This window comes from Pseudophryne corroboree, chromosome 2 (genome assembly GCF_028390025.1).
Source record: "Pseudophryne corroboree isolate aPseCor3 chromosome 2, aPseCor3.hap2, whole genome shotgun sequence".
Lineage (NCBI taxonomy): Eukaryota > Metazoa > Chordata > Amphibia > Anura > Myobatrachidae > Pseudophryne > Pseudophryne corroboree.
This window is the reverse complement of record NC_086445.1, coordinates 528,611,263-528,631,099: the sequence shown is the minus strand read 5'-3', so window position 1 is coordinate 528,631,099 and position 19,837 is coordinate 528,611,263. Positions and strand designations below refer to the sequence as shown.

Sequence of the window (19,837 nt, the reverse complement as noted above, 5' to 3'; positions counted from 1 at the left end):
CCAATACAGGAGTACTTGAGGTTGTGGTACATGAGATTGGGAGTTTAAATCCCCTGCACTACATTTGTGTGTATAAGAGAGAGGGATTTGAAGGACAGTTACTATTGCCAATGTGCACACAAATCACATTATTAATGATAGCTCACAAGTTAAGTGTATTAATATTGTATATGAGGTTTGGTGCTCAAATTCCTTACTTGGAGTGTTGTTAAGTAGCTAGTTTATTTTACTTCAAACAACTATTTACATTGGAGACCAGAGACAATCAGTGTTTCCAAACCAATGTTTACAACTACACCAAGTTTTATGATCTTTTGATCCCCCATCCCTTTTCTTGGATGTCGGAGGAGGGGACGGGGGGCCAATATGACACATTTCTTTTACTCACATCATTTTGGCCCCACCCTCTACCCATACACATTTACAGATGCCCAACCTCACTGCAAATCCTGTGTTTCCTTTTGAATAGTTAGGAAGAAGCCCTCTCTCCAGCAAAAACACCTGTTATTGAAAGATATTTTTTTCTCACTTTTGTAAACAGATCAATTAATCTGAAAAAGGGAAGCTGAGGACAATCTGAAGCTGTTTCATTAACTGCAGTATAGTACAAAATGTGCATTCTGTTTTTTACACTGATTGATTGGCAAAACATTATTCAGTGTCCAGGGTCACTTATGCCGTTTTCTCTTTTTATTTTTAGAGTAAGTAAATATCCACAAAAATAACAACAGCATCCTAGACAATTCAGCTTCAGCTCTGCAGGCCCAGTACGTTCTATAAGTATAGCAAAGTACTGACACTTTGACAAGTTATTTAACATAGCATTTGACAGCTACATAATGCAACAAAGGTTAGGAGTAATAAGGCCACTTTGGCTGCAATACAAGCCTATCAGCCTGAGATAGACTAACAAGGGTGGCTAGTGCTGCTTCAAATTCTTTATTTACTAATAATATCCACCAGATCCTTCACTTGTATGTTTAATAATGACCAAACTATCATGTGTTAGCCCTACCACACAGAAAAGCACATAGGAGGAAATCAACCAATCAGTTTCCATCTTTTTCAATAGAGAAATGATAGCTACAATCTGATTGGTTGCTATGGACAACACCTCCACTTGTCTGTTTTAGAAGCTTTAGTAAATGTCACCCCAAGTATATTATTTAGTAGTTGTCCTATTGCTGCTTTGCCAACATGAACATTACTTACAGGCAAAGCCATTCAAGTATTAGTTTAAAATGCACAGATTTAGTCCTTGAATGAATCCTAATTTCTTCTGCAACTTCAAAAAGTTGTTCCCTAATAAGATCATGTACAAATGAGTTATAATGCAGTTACTACTCACCCGATGGTGCAGCCAGCATCCGCTTCAATTATCCAAATGCAATTGAGGTTGTGATCATAGGGTGCAGGATACCCAGGAGACAACACCCGGCCCACTTTCTCTCCGCGTATAACACCACCACACTCCGCTGCAGAAAAAAAAAAAAGACTCAATGGGGGAGATTCAAATGTTTGAAAAGTCAGTTGGGTGTCTGTTTTTTCCTGTCTATTAGATAGGAAAAAAACAGACTGCCAACTGACTTTTCAAACATTTGAATCTCCCAACCCACAATAAAAACTTTTTACTATTTTTTATTTTTCGTAAGGTAATATTTCTCATACCTATGCACAAAGGAAGAGGCTGGTTCCACACTCTGCGCTCTCCAGTCAGGCACACTAATACACGGCTACCACGTAAGTTATAACCTGGATCACAGCTGAAAGTCACTGAGCTTCCCGCAAAGTGTCCCTCGTCTTTATCCTTGTAGCCATACTGTGGTGTCCCTGGGTCTTCACATTTAATCAGCTCAAAACCTGCAGTGTCAAGACAAGGACATTAAGGGAAGATACAATAATGCTGTAGGATGACCAGTCTGCCTGCGGCACTGTCACTTTGTCAGCCAGTGAATAATTTCAATTAGTGCCAGGTTTGGTGGTACGTAGAAGTGTTGGAGCAGTATGACAGCCTAGTCACAGCGTCTTTACGGATAGCTATAGGGGACAGCAGCAGATTGCACGTCGTTAAAATAAAATACAAAAATGATTTAACACCATAAACTTTATGATAATAACATACTTATAAAAAGGTAGGCAGCTCTATCAATGTACTGTATAAAGATTACTACATGGTAACTCTCACATGTGGACTATTGCAATTATAGCATTAGAGACTGAAGACTCCAGTGTTGTATTTGACAAGCAATTAGCCTCAGAGTTACTGTAGGTGGAGGCTCTGCCATTGTCACAATCACAAGTGATAATCCATTAAGAAGCAGGACTAAAAACTCCTTTGTGTCTTATATAAAACTACAGCATGACTTGCCACTACAAATTTCATCTCTCCTGATCACCAGAAACATGAATATATTTAAATTAATATTTATTAGAGCTGGAACTTCTGTACAAAGATGCGTTATCCCTTTTGTGAGGTTACAATACTTTGTGACCATACTACACAATGCATTAATTGGCCAGCTCCTCCTGCGGATCTGAGACGGAGACTTCTGTGCAAGCCATACCTGGGCACAATCCATGCATATCCAGTTTAAGCAGGCCCTATCTATGTTTGTTATGGGCCTCCCTATCAGTACATTTATGTTACCATTACCAAAATTAAGAGGTTATAAGGTTTTATCTCGTTCAAGCAACATTGGCGTAATTTATTTCACAGGAGTCTGTGGGCACACAACATTTAACCCCAGATACTTCCTAATCAAATTTTCATTGAATATTCATGTAACCTTGCGGTTTCTTTCATAAAACAGAATATAGTATCATTACCCTACTATAGTGGTTCTCAAACTCGGTCCTCAGGCCCCCAAACTGTTCATGCTTTCTGGGTCACCCAGCAGGTGCACAGGTGGAATCATTACTCACTGACACATTTGAAAACATCCACAGGTGGAGCTAATTATTTCACTGCTGATTCTGTGTAGAGACCTGGGAACATGAACTGTTTGAGGTCCCGAGGACCGAGTTTGAGAACCTATGCCCTGTTACATTGACTTAATTAATGGTACTCAGGTTATGTCGCTTACCAGTTAATTAAATATTTTCAACCTCAATAAATTATTTGTTTGCAGATCTAAAGAAGAAAAACTTATACACACATTAACTACTTCAGTGTGAGACTATCCGGGTGATGGTGGGCCTGTCTGTAGGTGCTGATCTCATTGTCCACTCTAGGTGGAGCCATAATCCCACTAGGTTAGTGAGCGCATTATGTTTTCTGGTCATATTATATTTTACGCAGCTGAAAATATAGGATGTAGTTGGCATCCCGACGTTCACACTGCCGATGGTCAGAAGACTGGTGCCGGAGTCTCGACACCGCTCAGCATCCTGACAGCCAGAATCCTGAAAGTACATATGCCGGGGAGGGTTAGGGCTATGCTGCGGCAGGAGGTTAGGGTTAGGCTGCGGGTAGGGAGGATTAGGGGAGGGTAAGAGGTAGGGTAACTTACCTTTCAAAAAGTGTCGGGAGTTCAACTGCCACTGTCGGTATTTTGACCGTCGGCATCCTGTAATGCACATCTCTTATACCCATCTACTCTCCATGCACACTAGTTGGTATGTACAGGTATTTGCAAGGTATAAGCCAAATGACATGTGAATGTGATTGAAGCTGTCTTTTTCTGCTTCTTTGGCCAAGCAGCTGGTAATTATTTATCTTGTCTTTTGGTGACCAGTTACAAATACTCTTATACCTTTGCAATGTAAATTTCTACTATAGACTGGAATTAGTCTTTTAACTTAGAAATTGATTTGTAATACACATTGGAAGCAGTTCTTTCAATTTTTCAGTATAACTGAAGAGGATTTATTAATGTATTCCTAAATTCTAGTTATTTATTTATTTATTCATTCATTCATTCATTCAAACTATATTTGTCTAAGCAAACAATTATTGCTAAATATCTCACTTCATTGTCTTGTTCATCTGACACAATTTAATTATGTTATTTTTTTCGTCTTTGTTTTGGGAATCTACTAAAAAGGAGCAATTACATTTTTAATGGATGCTTTTAATCTGGATTTGAGTATACTTAAGTGGGTCCTCACTTTGATTTTGCCTTTGATATTAAGTGCCTTGTTATGATTTATATCTTCCTGTGCTTTATTTTGTTATATTCTAACCTGTAATGAAGTTTTCAAAGTAATAGATTTTATTGAATTTGTTTTTACTCTTATATGCTAATGATGTTTGTTTTAATATGCAGTATAGTAATTCCTTTTCAATTAATAAAAACATGTTACTAATTTTCACTTTTCTATGTGCTGTCAATTTGTTTTAGATAGTACCATCAACAATAGCGTTATTAAACAACACCGCTGTAGTACAGATCCCTGGGGTACTCCACTGGTAACCTTTTTCTATCCTGAATGCACTCCATTTACTATGGGGTATATGCAATTGCGGTCGAATTCGCGGCAATTTTCGCCGTTTTTCAAATTCGACCAAATTCGCCAGGTGAATTCCGGAAGGTGGCTTCCGGAATTCACCATATTCAATGAAAAACGGATTCGCCAGGGTCGCGGGCGAAAATCGTCCGATTTTGCCGCGATTTTAAAAAACGGGAAAAATCGTGGAAAACCCGAAAAAAAAATGGCGTGGGGTCCCCCCCCCCAAAGCATAACCAGCCTCGGGCTCTTTGAGCTGGTCCTGGTTCTAAAAATGCAGGGGAAAAATTGGCCAGGGATCCCCCGTATTTTTAAAACCAGCACCGGGCTCTGCGCCTGATGCTGGTGCCAAAAATACGGGGGACAAAACGAGTAGGGGTCCCCCGTATTTTTAACACCAGCATCGGGCTCCACTAGCTGGACAGATAATGCCACAGCCGGGGGTCACTTTTATGCCGTGCCCTGCGGCCGTGGCATTAAATATCCAACTAGTCACCCCTGGCCGGGGTACCCTGGGGGAGTGGGGACCCCTTCAATCAAGGGGTCCTGTCCCCCCAGCCACCCAAGGGCCAGGGGTGAAGCCCGAGGCTGTCCCCCCCCATCCAATGGGCTGCGGATGGGGGGGCTGATAGCCTTTGTGAAAATTAAAAGATATTGTTTTTTCCAGTAGTACTACAAGTCCCAGCAAGCCTCCCCCGCAAGCTGGTACTTGGAGAACCACAAGTACCAGCATGCGGGAGAAAAACGGGCCCGCTGGTACCTGTAGTACTACTGGGAAAAAAATACCCAAATAAAAACAGGACACAGACACCTTTGACAGTAAAACTTTATTACACACTACCGACACACACATACTTACCTATGTTGACACGCCGACTGCCACGGTCTCCGACGATCCGAGGGTACCTGTGAAAAAATGATACTCACCTTCCAGCGTCCAGAGAGATAAATCCACGTACTTGTTAAAAAAAAAGAAAACGCAAAAACCCGAGCCATACCGGACTAGAAAGGGGTCCAATGTTTTCACATCAGACCCCTTTCTCCCGAATGCCGGGACATCACGTGACTCCTGTCACTGATGTCCCTTCAGCCAATCGGGAAGCGCTACTGCCGTTGCGCTCACCTGATTGGCTGAGCGCTGTCTGTACTGTGACAGCGCCTCGCAAAGCCGCTCCATTACTTTCAATGGTGGGAACTTTGCGGGTAGCGGTGGGGTCACCCGCCGGTCAGCCGCTGACCGGCGGGTGACCTTACCGCTAGCCGCTAAGTTCCCACCATTGAATATAATGGAGGGAGCTGTGCGATGCGCTGTCACAGTGCAGACAGCGCTCAGCCAATCAGGTGAGCGCAACGAAGTTGCGCTTCCTGATTGGCTTAGAGACCTGTCTGTGACAGCTGTCACTGACAGGTCTCATTCGTGGAAAGGTGTCCCATGTGTCAGCATGGGACCCCTTTCAGTCCGGCATGGAGCGGGTGTTCGCTTTGTTTTTTTGCCAAGTACGTGGATTTATCTCTGGACCATGGCTGAGGTGAGTATATTGAACTTTTCTTTTCAGGTATCCGTGGATTCTACATGGAGAAGAGGACCGATGTCGGCGTGTGAACATAGGTAAGTATGTGTGTGTCGACGTATGAAATAAAGTTTTACTGTCGACGGTGTGTGTGTCCTGTTTTTATTTGGGTATTTTTTCCCAGTAGTACTACAGGTACCAGCGGGCCCGTTTTTCTCCCGCATGCTGGTACTTGTGGTTCTCCAAGTACCAGCTTGCGGGGGAGGCTTGCTGGGACTTGTAGTACTACTGGAAAAAACAATATCTTTTTATTATCACAAAAGGCTATCAGCCCCCCCATCCGCAGCCCATTGGATGGGGGGGGACAGCCTCGGGCTTCACCCCTGGCCCTTGGGTGGCTGGGGGGGGGGGACCCCTTGATTGAAGGGGTCCCCACTCCCCCAGGGTACCCCGGCCAGGGGTGACTAGTTGGATATTTAATGCCACGGCCGCAGGGCACGGCATAAAAGTGACCCCCGGCTGTGGCATTATCTGTCCAGCTAGTGGAGCCCGATGCTGGTGTTAAAAATACGGGGGACCCCTACTCTTTTTGTCCCCCGTATTTTTGGCACCAGCACCAGGCGCAGAGCCCGGTGCTGGTTTTAAAAATACGGGGGATACCCTGTCAATTTTTTCCCCGCATTTTTAGAACCAGGACCAGCTCGAAGAGCCCGAGGCTGGTTATGCTTTGGAGGGGGGACCCCACGCCATTTTTTTTAATGATTTTACCGTTCCAGCATTAAAAAAATAAATAAATAAAAAATAATATTTTAAAAAATATATAAATAATATTTGTGCCTCCAAAAAAAAAAAAAAAAAGTACCTAATCCCTTCTAATATAAATAGATCTTCTATTCCCAGAAAAAAAAACACACAAAAAAACATGTTTAAAATTTTTTTATTTGTTTTCACCCTCCAAAGTGTGGCGGATTGAAAATGACGAATTTGCTGTCTAAAAGCCCTGCTGTCGAATTTCCAAACTTGAATTGAATATGCTTGGGGCGAATTGCAGCATCTGTACCATTGCAGAAAAGTAGAATGCGAAAAAAGTCGAATTGACAAAAGTCGAATTCTGAATGTCCGTTTTTTTGCGAAAAAGTACTGTACTGCATAGGCGAATTGATTTTTTGAGGCGAAAACGTTCCGGAATTCGACTTTTTCTGAAATTCGACCGCAATTGCATATACCCCTATATGTCTACTTATTCTATCCGTCAACCAATATTATTATTATTATTATTAATATCCTTTATTTATATGGCGCCACAAGGGTTCCGCAGCGACCAATTACAGAGTACAAATGCACATAATCAAAACAGGAAAACAGTGACTTACAGTTGAAGACAATTTAGGACAAGTACAGGGTAACTAAGCATAACTACACCAGTAAATGACAGAGATAAGTTCCAGGTGGCCAAAAAACTGCGTGATTTGGGCAGTTGAGGATTATTAAAGTAAGAAAAGGATAAGCACATGAGGGAAGAGGGCCCTACTCGTGAGAGCTTACATTCTAAAGGGAGGGGTAGACAGATAGGGGTGACACAGATGGGATACATAGAGAGCGTGGAACAGAGGGTTAGGATGAGATTTGGCTGGGTTTGGTAAAGAAATGGGTCTTAAGAGCCCGTTTGAAGTTTTGTAGAGAGGTGAAGAGTCTGAGGGGGAGAGGTAAAGAATTCCAGAGGAAGGGAGCAGCACATGAAAAATCTTGGAGATAGGAGTGGGAGGAAGTAATCAGAAGACAGGAGAGCCGGCGTGCATTAGCGGAGCGAAGAGGATGGGTGGGAGAGTAAAGGGAGATAAGGTCAGAGATGTAAATTGGAGAGGAGTGGGTGAGGGCTTTGTAAGTGAGTGTGAGACGTGGAGTTTAAGAAAGCGCTGGGACATCCAGGAAGAGATAGCAGAAAGACAGTTATATATACGAGTGAGGAGAGCCGGGGAGAGATCAGGGGAGGAGAGGTAGATTTGAGTGTCATCAGCATAGAGGTGATACTGCAAATTAAATGAACTAATGAGTTCACCTAAAGAGGACGTATAGAGAGAGAAAAGGAGAGGACCAAGAACAGAACCTTGGGGGACACCAACAGTTAGTGGAAGTGGGGGCGAGGTAGCATCATGAGAGGAGACAGAGAAGGAACAACCAGAGAGGTAGGAGGACAGCCAGGAGAGGGCAGTATCGCGTAGACCAAGAGAGTGAAGGATTTGCAGAAGGAGAGGGTGGTCCACAGTGTCAAAAGCAGCAGAGAGGTCAAGAAGAATAAGCAGAGAGTAGTGGCCCTTAGATTTTATACATTCAACCACCAATCCCTAGTCTTCCAATTTATTTAGCAGTATTTGGTGTAGGACAGTGTTAAAAGGTTTTCTACAGTTCCATCTTTAACTATTACTGAAGTCACCTATTAAAAAAACTCAGTAAGATTTATTTGGATTGTTTACCCCCATTGAATTCATGCAGATCTGGATCTTGTAAATTGCTGGATTTGATATACAGGTTGAGTATCCCATATCCCAATATTCCGAAATATGGAATTTTTTTGAGTGAGAGTGAGATAGTGAAATCTTTGTTTTCTGATGGCTCAATGTGCACAAACTTTGTTTGATACACAAAGTTATTAAAAATATTGTATTACATGACCTTCAGACTATGTGTATAAGGTGTATATGAAACTTTAATTAATTGTGTGTATGTACACACACTTTGTTTAATGCACAAAGTTATTAAAAATATTGGCTAAAATGACCTTCAGGCTGTGTATATAAGATGTATATGAAACATAAATGCATTCTGTGTTTAGACTTGGGTCCCATCGTCATGATATCTCATTATGGTATGCAATTATTCCAAAATACGGAAAAATCTGATATCCAAAATACTTCTGGTTCCAAGCATTTTGGATAAGGGATACTCAACCTGTATTCTACAATTCTCTCTTTCAATAGAGTTTCCCTTAATTTCCTCACTACCGATGTCAGGCCTACTCAACCTTTGTACAAAAGACATACAGGACCATACAGATGTTGCCATGCTCATCGTGTCTTCATCTGCACTAAATGGAGCACTTTCGGTGCTGCTAGGCACACCTGCACCTAGCCATGCCAAGTTGTGGCATTTGCAGCTCCCATTCATGTGAATGGGGCACATGACGTACACGCGGTCGCGCCTAACTCGATCGACTAAGACTCGATCACGGTAAGATTTAGTCACAATGTGCATCTGCAATCCCTCTTTTAAAGTTCTCTGGAATTGCTCCTGCTACTAGCGACTATGGGGGTAATTCAGAGTTGATCGCAGCAGCAAATTTGTTAGCAGTTGGGCAAAACCATGTGCACTGCAGGGGGGGGGGGCAAATATAACATTTGCAGAGAGAGTTAGATTTGGGTGGGTTATTTTGTTTCTGTGCAGGGTAAATACTGCCTGCTTTATTTTTACACTTACACTGCAATTTAGATTTCAGTTTGCACACACCCCACCCAAATCTAACTCTTTCTGCACATGTTATATCTGCCACACCTGCAGTGCACATGGTTTTGCCCAACTGCTAACAAATTTGCTGCTGCGATCAACTCTGAATTAGGCTCAATGTAAATTAGATCGGGTACACACTATGTCGATATCGGCCAGATTTGTTGTTTCCGAGCAAATTAGAAGGACAAATTGGGCATATTGGGCAGTGTGTAGCCCCGATTTGTGCACTCTCGCTATCGTTAGCGATGTTTTCTGGTCAACCCTGAACCAGAAGACATTGCTAGCAATGCTATACTGCCGAATGCAGCATGGCATGTTAGATTACACTGCCATCCCCTATATCGTGCAAGTGTGCATACACTTGTCGATGTAGGTTACCGCTGCCTGCCAGATCGGCCGGCTACACATCGCGTTGATGTGTAGCCAGCATCAGGGGTCTATTCATGGAGCAGTGAAAAAAGTGGAGAAGTTTCCCATGGCAACCAATCAGCTTTGAAATACGTAACATATATTTGTGCTACTTAAGAGAGAGAGAAAAATGCTGTGTGAAACTAAGGGAAAGAGGAGGGGGGGGGGGGACAGAGAGAGAAAGAGAGAGAGAGAGAGAGAGAGAGAGAGAGAGAGAGAGAGATAGTGCATGAGGGAGAGACTCCTGCAACAGTAATTAGTGATACAGTGAATGGAATGGCGGGTGTATTATTTGGTTGAGTAATGTATGAGCATCACTGGTGGGTAAGCCTTTGCTAAAAACGGCATCCCCCATTTACACACTGCACAATATGGTCCTAGTCGTTAACGACATTGTCGAAATTGAGCTGCATGTACAGATGACAGAGGACGTCGCTATTGACCCATGGCAGGGCGCATCACTAGCAAAATAGTGCGTACATACTGGAAGATAAAACAATTTGCCCTTACGGATGGTTGGTATCCGCAAATTAGTTTAAAATGTCATCTAGAGTGTGCCCAGCTTTACTCATAAACACTCAAATAGTTATTTTATAATATGGGATTCAGAACATTTTAATAATTGAATTACTATTGTGTGGAATCCTGTTTTAGTATGCTATTTAGGATGTCATAATGTACATCAAAAATGAAGTAAAGATGAAAGACAGGAATGAAGGAGAAACATTCGACAGTGTTCTGACAATCACTGGCATGGTGTGTCCTAACATGGCCACTGATGTGAATACATAATTAGCACTTTACTAGGGATGCCAGAGGCAATAGATAAGGATAACTTTCACACCTGCTTAGATAAGGACACACCATTCATGAATTATATTATTCAATTTTATTGCAAAATGATGGCACTATTTCCCTGTGTTGTGTAAGGAGATCTTTACTATAAATATAATTGAGGAGATGTGACAGGATCTTACGATTTGACACATTTTGATCCCATAATGAAGCTGCTTATTAGTAACCTGTACAAAGGACAACTTGTCTGCTTCTTCCAATCGCATCTTCAAAAGATGGCTGGTAATGAGACAAACCTCAAATGGCTGCTCTGCTTCTCATGTGAATATGTACAATTAGTTACAGCATCCGGGAGAACATATTTAAACCAAAAGGCTTGTCACTTGCTTGTTGTGATTAGAAGTAGTAAGCTGTAGGCAGAGCTGGATTAAGGCTTCGGGGGGCCTGGGGTACTTAAAACAGGGGGGCCCTAAGGTCTAAAATGAAAATCATAATACATTATATATATATATATATATATATATATACTGTATATATGTATTTGTTTCCAGCATGATCGAAACTCCCAAATGCAGTCCAATAGGCCGGTGTCCACACACTCCTTAAAAAAGTATACTATATATACCGGCCTAGGGTGGCACTCGCAGCTCAATAATACCCCTTTTACACTCGCAGCAGAGGTCATTCCCGGGAATGTGTTCCGGGATATTTCCCATGACACATTCCCGGGAATGACCCTTTTACACTCAGCGGCCCAACCCGGCATATTGCCAGGTCGGTGACGTCACCGCTGAGTCTCCCGGAGGCGTTGCTTGAAAATAATCTTCTCCGAGCACCGCCTCCTCCTATGCAGAGAACGGGTGCCGGGTCGCCTTGACCCGGTATACCCGTTTACACTGCCAGCTTCCCGGGACGGTCCCTGATTCAACCCAGGTCGAGACCTGGGTTGAAATCCCGGGATACTCGTCCCGGGAAATTGTCCCTGTACCCATTCACACTGAGAAAAATCCCGGGATGATGCGCGTTCACGTGCAATATCCCGGGATTTTTCTGCGAGTGTAAAAGGGGTATAAATCACGCTATACCAATTTGTAATATATCAACGCTTCAATGCATTACATTTTCTTTAGGATATACTGAAGAAAATGTAATGCATTGAAACTTTAATATATTACAAACTGGTATAGCGTGATTTATTGAGCTGCGAGTGCCACCCTGGGTCTGTATTTACACATATATATATATATATATATATATATTTTGTATGCATAGCTCTGCATACTATATATATATATATATATATATATATATATATATATATATATATACACATGACCCATTTACTTCAACTTTCTACAATAACATAAAAAAAAGTTAATGCATCCTGCCTTACTTTAGCTCCGCTGTGCTGGAGGTAAATACAGGCTGTGACGAGGAACATGAGGAGAGAGAGCTTGCAAGTTCCTCTCTCCTCCTCTGGATACTACCAGCTCCACGAGCCGGCAAAGATGAGCATGGCCGGGATCCCGCCTCCCTCTTTCCTGCAGCCTGCGCTCCAACCAGTCACGGAGCCGCAGGCTGCATTTTCATATATCATTGGACAGCGGAGCCGTCGCTTGGCTCTGCTGCCCTGCAGAACTCAGTCTGTCTGGCTGCCCGTCACTTGTGTTAGCAGGGAGCCGCAGCGCCGCAGATCGGATCGGTAATAGAGATCCGATCTGTGGCGGGTGATGGGGGGCCCTGTCACCGCGGGGGGCCCAGGGTTACTTATCCCCAGAGCACCCCCCTTAATCCGGCTCTGGCTGTAGGTGCATTTAGACAACATAAAAAGGCAGCATTAGTAAATATCCGTTATGGGGGTGTAAAATACGTGGAGGGGGGCACACTGTAGGTCAAAAATGCAACTTGCGATGAAAGATTTATAAAGAAAATATTAAATGTACGGCTGCAGCAATACCAGTACTGGCCAACAGGTGATACACAGACCCACACCTTCTAGTACTTACAGTACTTTGAGGATTGGGTAAAACCAGACCAGACCGGTTCCCTGCAGCCACCTCTGGCACTCTGGAGCTTATACTGTGTGTTCCTGTCCGAGGTGATGTCTGTGACACTGTGACAGCTGTCACTGGGGAGACGGGGAGGAAGAGATTACAGCCTCCCCATAAGGTCCAGGGATGGGGTAAAAACTGGAATGGTCCAGGACAATACGGTGGCGGCTCTAATCTCTTTCCCCTGTCTCCCCGGTTACAGCTGTCTGGTCTTTGTAGAACTCATTTAGTGTGCTGTAGATTATGTTAGACCAGTGTGATGATGTGTTGGGTTTGATTTGCTGGCATTTGGGATGTGTCAGAATACAGACAGCAGCATCCCGATGGTTAGAATCCCGACAGGGGAAGATAAGTATACTTACCTTCTCCCCCTGGCTGCCTAATCCTCCCTTTCCAGAGAAGAAACCTAACCCCCTCCCCCACAGCCTAACCCTAACCCTCCCCGGTTTTGCCTAAACCTAATCCCCCATTCCCGCAGCCTAACCTTAACCCCCCTCCGCAGCCTATCCTTAACCCTCCCTTGGGGGGATGGGGTGCCTAAAACTAACCCTCCTCCCCACAGCCTAAACCTAACTCCCCCAGGGCACAGCCTAAACCTCTCTCAACAGCCTAAACCCGACCTCTCAACCCCTCCTCGGCTTACCTGTTCGTCATGGCGGTGGCTGCTCATTTGGGAACCTTGCTGTCAGGATTCCGGAGCCAGATTGCAGACCCTGTTCGGGATGCATGTGACGGCATTCCGAATAGTGCCGGGATTCTGACTGCCGGGATCTTGTGCGCTGGGATCCTGTCTGTATCCCGTACAGTACCATGTGTTTTTACCATTCTTAAGATTGTGTATTATTATGTGTATGCTTTGCATCTACTGAATATAACGTGGCAGTCCAGTTTTACAGAAATTGTGCAATTACTACTACTAACACCACTATTCCAGCATGTCTGACTGCTAGGCAAGGACTTTGCAGTTGTAATCAGGGAAGCTTGCATCTGCGAATCGCTGACTAGGTAGATGGCAATAGATGGAGGCATAGCTTTATGGAGCAGGATGGGGACATACCCCTTTTCCACTAGCGGAGCACGGGTCGCAGCCGTGTCGTCTGACACGGCTGCAACCCTTGCTACAGCCCCCTGCAGACAGCGCTCACCAACCTGGCAATTGCCGGGTTGGTGACGCGCTAGTGACGCGGCAGGGGCGGCGCTGGGAGATCACATGATCTCCCAGCGCCGCCCTCCCTATGCACTGTGAATGGGAGCCGTGTCGCCTCGACACGGCTCCCGTTCACACTAGACAGCTAGCCGGGTTGAACACGTGTTCAACTCGGCTAGCTACCAGGGTAGGATTCCCGGATCACTTGATCCGGGAATTTGCCGGGGGACCCGTTTCCACTAGGGAAAAACACGGGTAAATGCGCGCCCCCGCGCATTTACCCGTGTTTAAAAGAGCTAGTGGAAAAGGGCAGACCAATGTGCCTTGCACTGCAGAGTAAACATACTTTTCTTTTACATAGCAATGTTAATGTACTGAGATAAATGAGGGGAGAAAGCTCAGTTATTAGGTAGGAAGTGGTGACACTTTTGCAGAGGGTGCCTCTGGTAATTTGAATGCCTCTCATGAGAACAGACTGTACAGTAGGTGTGCATATGAGCCAGGCAGATAACCTACGGTGCATGCATATGTGGGGTATGTTTACTGTACTAACATGCAGGTTTATAGAAGTGTAGCTGTTGCTCATAGCAACCAATCAGATTCTGCTTATCACTTATGTAACACCTTCTAGAAGGTAAAAGTTAGAATCTGATTGGTTGCTATGAGCAACATCTTCGCTTCTATAAACCCACACTTTAGTAAATATACCCCCAGGTTGGCTTTTTAAATGCTCTCAGTGAATGTTATTAGATGCGCTCTAATCAGATGTAAAGTTAAGTGGTAACATTTGTCTCAACTAAAATGAAATTAAAAAGATTTCTAGATATAGTTTGCGATTGAACATTAAACATTATTTTGATACTGCATGTACAGTAGTTTTACCATTTCATAGCTATGGAGTTGTGTCACTGATAGAAATGTAGTTATGTCACTGATATGAATCTGTTACTTTGTACATAACTAGTTATTGCAGTTATATTTAATTACTCATTACAAATGAGCCTTTCACAAATAGGGCCGTCTTAACAGCAGTGTGGGCCCCTGGGCACAGCAATGCACTGGGGCCCCTACCCATCCTCTATGGGAGGGGGTGCTATCAGCGGCAGCTTTGATGTCCCGCGGGCGGTAGGGGGTGTTCTATCTTCCACTCAGCATGTAGGACCTGGAGCAGTAATTTCTGCTAATTACTCCTTTACTGCACAGATGGGGTGGGAGGGAGAACACTAAACTGTAGAAGGGGGCATTGGGCTGAATGAAGGGGCCCCGGTACATGACTTCCAGGGTGGTAGGGGGTGTTTAATACGTAAGGGAGGGGTCGACAGTGGAGTGGGCTTAATATTCATAATTTTCTGGTCAGACAGCAGTTTGCTTGACTGCAGATATCTCAAGTTCCTGGAAACAAAATTCTTAGCTTTGAATGGAATAAAAAATTAGAGTATCTGACTTGTCAGGAGGTACTGGGGACTTGGAGATCAGAGTTCAGGAGCCAGAGCAATCCACCAACAAATATATAAAACTGCATATTAGGCGTGTGGAGCTTGAGCAGGGACCAGCTGCTTGAAGGCTGATATCTCTGGTTCTTGGCAAAGTAGAGACAAGCTGCTAGTGTCCACTGAAAGTGGAGAATCTCAGCTTTTGAAATGTACTCTCAGAAAACTCTAAGTCATACAGAGCCTGAGATATCTGGCTGGGAAGAGCAATTACAGGCTTCGATGGGGACCACTGCTTTGAAGTCGGATATCTCTGGTTCCCTAGGGCCGATTTTCAAAAATCTGGTACCCCTGGAAAGAGGGAACCATCAGCTACCAGCCTAGGGCCCTTATACTCCTGGGGCCCTTGGGAAAGAGCCCATTGAGCCCATACGAAAAGACGGACCTGTTCACAAACTGCTAACTTATGTAAGATATGGCTAGTGCTCAGACTCACTGGAATAAAACAGCTCAAATCCTTTACTGGTATTTTCGGCATCAGTGATGAACTCCAGCCACAGGGCACTTGAGGTGCTGTTCAGGCTCCGCCCCAGCATCTCTGACTGGCTAAATTTACCAAGCAGTCGAGCAGAATTATTGTGTCCATCAAAGACCTGGAAAATGGGGGGAAAATAAAGAGTTTAGAAATATATGAATATTAGTAAAAAACAAAAAAAATTTTTGTTTCATCATAAACAATAAGTTCCTCACATACTCTCAAATGCCTCATTTATCTACAGTATGTGACTGACTCCTGATTTGATCATATACGCACCTTGTATATTTCCTCCTATCCCGTGCAAATCTTTCTTTGAATATTTTTATAATCATATTTATCATATAACATTAACATGACTTATTACTCTGGTGGGTGGCTGCTGCCACAACTAGGTATGCTGGTCGCCGGGAGCCCGGCCGCCGGCATACCATACCACACCCGGACACCCTTCAGAGGGTGGTCTTCAGGTTGCCGATTGTCGGGATCCCGGCGCACAGTATACCGGCGCCGGAATCCCGACAGCCAGCATACCGTCAGTTTTTCTCCCTCGTGAGGGTCCACGACCCCCCTGGAGGGAGAATAAATAGCGTGGCACGCGTAGTGCACCACCGTGCCCGCAGCATGGTGAGCACAGTGAGCCTGCAAGGGGCTCATTTGCGCTCGCCACGCTGTCGGTATGCCGGTGGTTGGGCTTCCGGCGCCGGTGTGCTGGACGCCGGGAGCCCGGCCACCGGCATGCCATACCACACCCTGTTCAGACTCACCCCTCTGTTTTATTATGGGAGAGGGCACACATAGACTTCAGTGTAATTGTAAATTAAGGACTTAAATGTACTTCTATTGCACCCATTATAGATACATCCATAGACAAAGCATTAGCAACAGATGGCATGGGATTTTTGAGTACTTCTACTTTTATTATGTATTTATGTAGTTAATAAGTTAGCACATGAGGTATGTAATAACATCCATAAAAAATACATAAAAGATTCCAAAAATTAATAAAAGAATTTTTTTTTTTACAAAAAAGTATAGTAAGTGAAAGGGCACAGAAAATGGCTTCTGACGGTGTTACAGAGTTGAATAGGAGGGGTCAAGTGCATTGCTGACACATGATATATTAATACAGTGAAAGGCAACATACTGCTGTGTGTGCAGTTCTACTACCGCCCATCAGTACGAGCCTTAATACTTTATGCAGAACACACACTGACAGAACTGCAAACCTTATCTGTAAACCTCAGGAATGGATCATCTGAACATCAAATGTACATCAGATATCAATAGGTTCTTTTTGGCAAGCACTTCCATGCTTTGATGTCTTTGTGTTATATGTTAGAGCTGGAAGCTTGGAAACCTCCATAAGGGTTACCTGGGATGTGTTATCCTTATAACACATGAAACCAGTCACACCTACCATTTACCCATTTTTCATTACTCAGGAGGTGCATCCAGACAGCTTCTGAGTTAGATGGGTTTACTACCTACATCTATGCACTGTGGACACTCACTATCCCCAAACTGGGTTAAAGATCATCACATATTAATGACAAATTCTAAAAGACTTTATTAAAATGCCATCAAATGAGCTCTATACAATTGCTGTGCATTTTGAACAAGAGGTTTAAAATTCTGTAGTATTATTAATATAAATACGGCAATGTTGCACCTTAAGGTGGTCTCCAGGTGCAAGGTCGAACGTCCTGGCTTTCAGCTGAACACCTTTCCCTGGTTGGCTCTGGATGGAGTATATACATTCATGGTGGTTGCTATAGTTTGCTGGGTAACCCGGGGACAGCAAGACACCCTGAGTTCCAGTGACAGATGCTCCACACTCAGCTGAAATACAAGAAGGGAGCAAGGCGTTAAGATCTACAAAAAGTTCTATAACTAATACTATAGGGAGGGGAACCTCAAGCTACTGACCCAATTCAGCTGAAGCATCCCAATACCTGTTGTGGTTGCCTAGCTCTGAACCCTGTGTTTATTTTAGTTTTCTTCCTACAGTTCCACACACTAATTCCTGCCTATTTTATATTCATGTAAATACCATTCCTAAACCTGTGTCACCATCAACTTCACTTTTCCATGTATCAATATATTATTATGATCCTGTATGACACAGCAGACACTTTGTGGTGCCTTATAAATAAAAATGAATGATCATTTCTAAATGCTCACGTAAAATAAAACCCAAATAGACACAAATGCATAGGGGTATATGCAATTGCGGTCGAATTCGCGGCAATTTTCGCCGTTTTTCAAATTCGACCAAATTCGCCAGGTGAATTCCGGAAGGTGGCTTCCGGAATTCACCATATTCAATGAAAAACGTATTCGCCAGGGTCGCGGGCGAAAATCGGCCGATTTGGCGGATTTTGCCGCGATTTTAAAAAACGGGAAAAATCGTGGAAAACCCGAAAAAAAAATGGCGTGGGGTCCCCCCCCAAAGCATAACCAGCCTCGGGCTCTTTGAGCTGGTCCTGGTTCTAAAAATGCAGGGGAAAAATTGGCCAGGGATCCCCCGTATTTTTAAAACCAGCACCGGGCTCTGCGCCTGATGCTGGTGCCAAAAATACGGGGGACAAAACGGGTAGGGGTCCCCCGTATTTTTAACACCAGCATCGGGCTCCACTAGCTGGACAGATAATGCCACAGCCGGGGGTCACTTTTATGCCGTGCCCTGCGGCCGTGGCATTAAATATCCAACTAGTCACCCCTGGCCGGGGTACCCTGGGGGAGTGGGGACCCCTTCAATCAAGGGGTCCCCCCCCCCCCCAGCCACCCAAGGGCCAGGGGTGAAGCCCGAGGCTGTCCCCCCCCATCCAATGGGCTGCGGATGGGGGGGCTGATAGCCTTTGTGAAAATTAAAAGATATTGTTTTTTTCCAGTAGTACTACAAGTCCCAGCAAGCCTCCCCCGCAAGCTGGTACTTGGAGAACCACAAGTACCAGCATGCGGGAGTAAAACGGGCCCGCTGGTACCTGTAGTACTACTGGGAAAAAAATACCCAAATAAAAACAGGACACAGACACCTTTGACAGTAAAACTTTATTACACACTACCGACACACACATACTTACCTATGTTGACACGCCGACTGCCACGGTCTCCGACGATCCGAGGGTACCTGTGAAAAAATGATACTCACCTTCCAGCGTCCAGAGAGATAAATCCACGTACTTGTTAAAAAAAAAGAAAACGCAAAAACCCGAGCCATACCGGACTAGAAAGGGGTCCAATGTTTTCACATCAGACCCCTTTCTCCCGAATGCCGGGACATCACGTGACTCCTGTCACTGATGTCCCTTCAGCCAATCGGGAAGCGCTACTGCCGTTGCGCTCACCTGATTGGCTGAGCGCTGTCTGTACTGTGACAGCGCCTCGCAAAGCCGCTCCATTACTTTCAATGGTGGGAACTTTGCGGGTAGCGGTGGGGTCACCCGCCGGTCAGCCGCTGACCGGCGGGTGACCTTACCGCTAGCCGCTAAGTTCCCACCATTGAATATAATGGAGGGAGCTGTGCGATGCGCTGTCACAGTGCAGACAGCGCTCAGCCAATCAGGTGAGCGCAACGAAGTTGCGCTTCCTGATTGGCTTAGAGACCTGTCTGTGACAGCTGTCACTGACAGGTCTCATTCGTGGAAAGGTGTCCCATGTGTCAGCATGGGACCCCTTTCAGTCCGGCATGGAGCGGGTGTTCGCTTTGTTTTTTTGCCAAGTACGTGGATTTATCTCTGGACCATGGCTGAGGTGAGTATATTGAACTTTTCTTTTCAGGTATCCGTGGATTCTACATGGAGAAGAGGACCGATGTCGGCGTGTGAACATAGGTAAGTATGTGTGTGTCGACGTATGAAATAAAGTTTTACTGTCGACGGTGTGTGTGTCCTGTTTTTATTTGGGTATTTTTTTCCCAGTAGTACTACAGGTACCAGCGGGCCCGTTTTTCTCCCGCATGCTGGTACTTGTGGTTCTCCAAGTACCAGCTTGCGGGGGAGGCTTGC

The 19,837-nt window shown here is 44.4% G+C and overlaps 1 protein-coding gene across 3 annotated transcripts in view; it reads right to left on the bottom strand.

The window, feature by feature from the left end:
• LOC135033722 (CUB and sushi domain-containing protein 2-like) overlaps positions 1-19,837 on the bottom strand; it is a 1,450,369-nt gene that overhangs the window by 250,679 nt on the left and 1,179,853 nt on the right. For all 3 annotated transcript variants that reach the window (XM_063954204.1, XM_063954205.1, XM_063954206.1), the window contains 4 exons: positions 17,500-17,669; positions 15,789-15,945; positions 1,669-1,860; positions 1,349-1,475 (listed from right to left, as the gene is read on the bottom strand). In XM_063954204.1, coding sequence (XP_063810274.1) covers positions 1,349-1,475; positions 1,669-1,860; positions 15,789-15,945; positions 17,500-17,669 — 646 coding nt within the window. The remainder of the gene's footprint in view (positions 1-1,348; positions 1,476-1,668; positions 1,861-15,788; positions 15,946-17,499; positions 17,670-19,837) is intronic.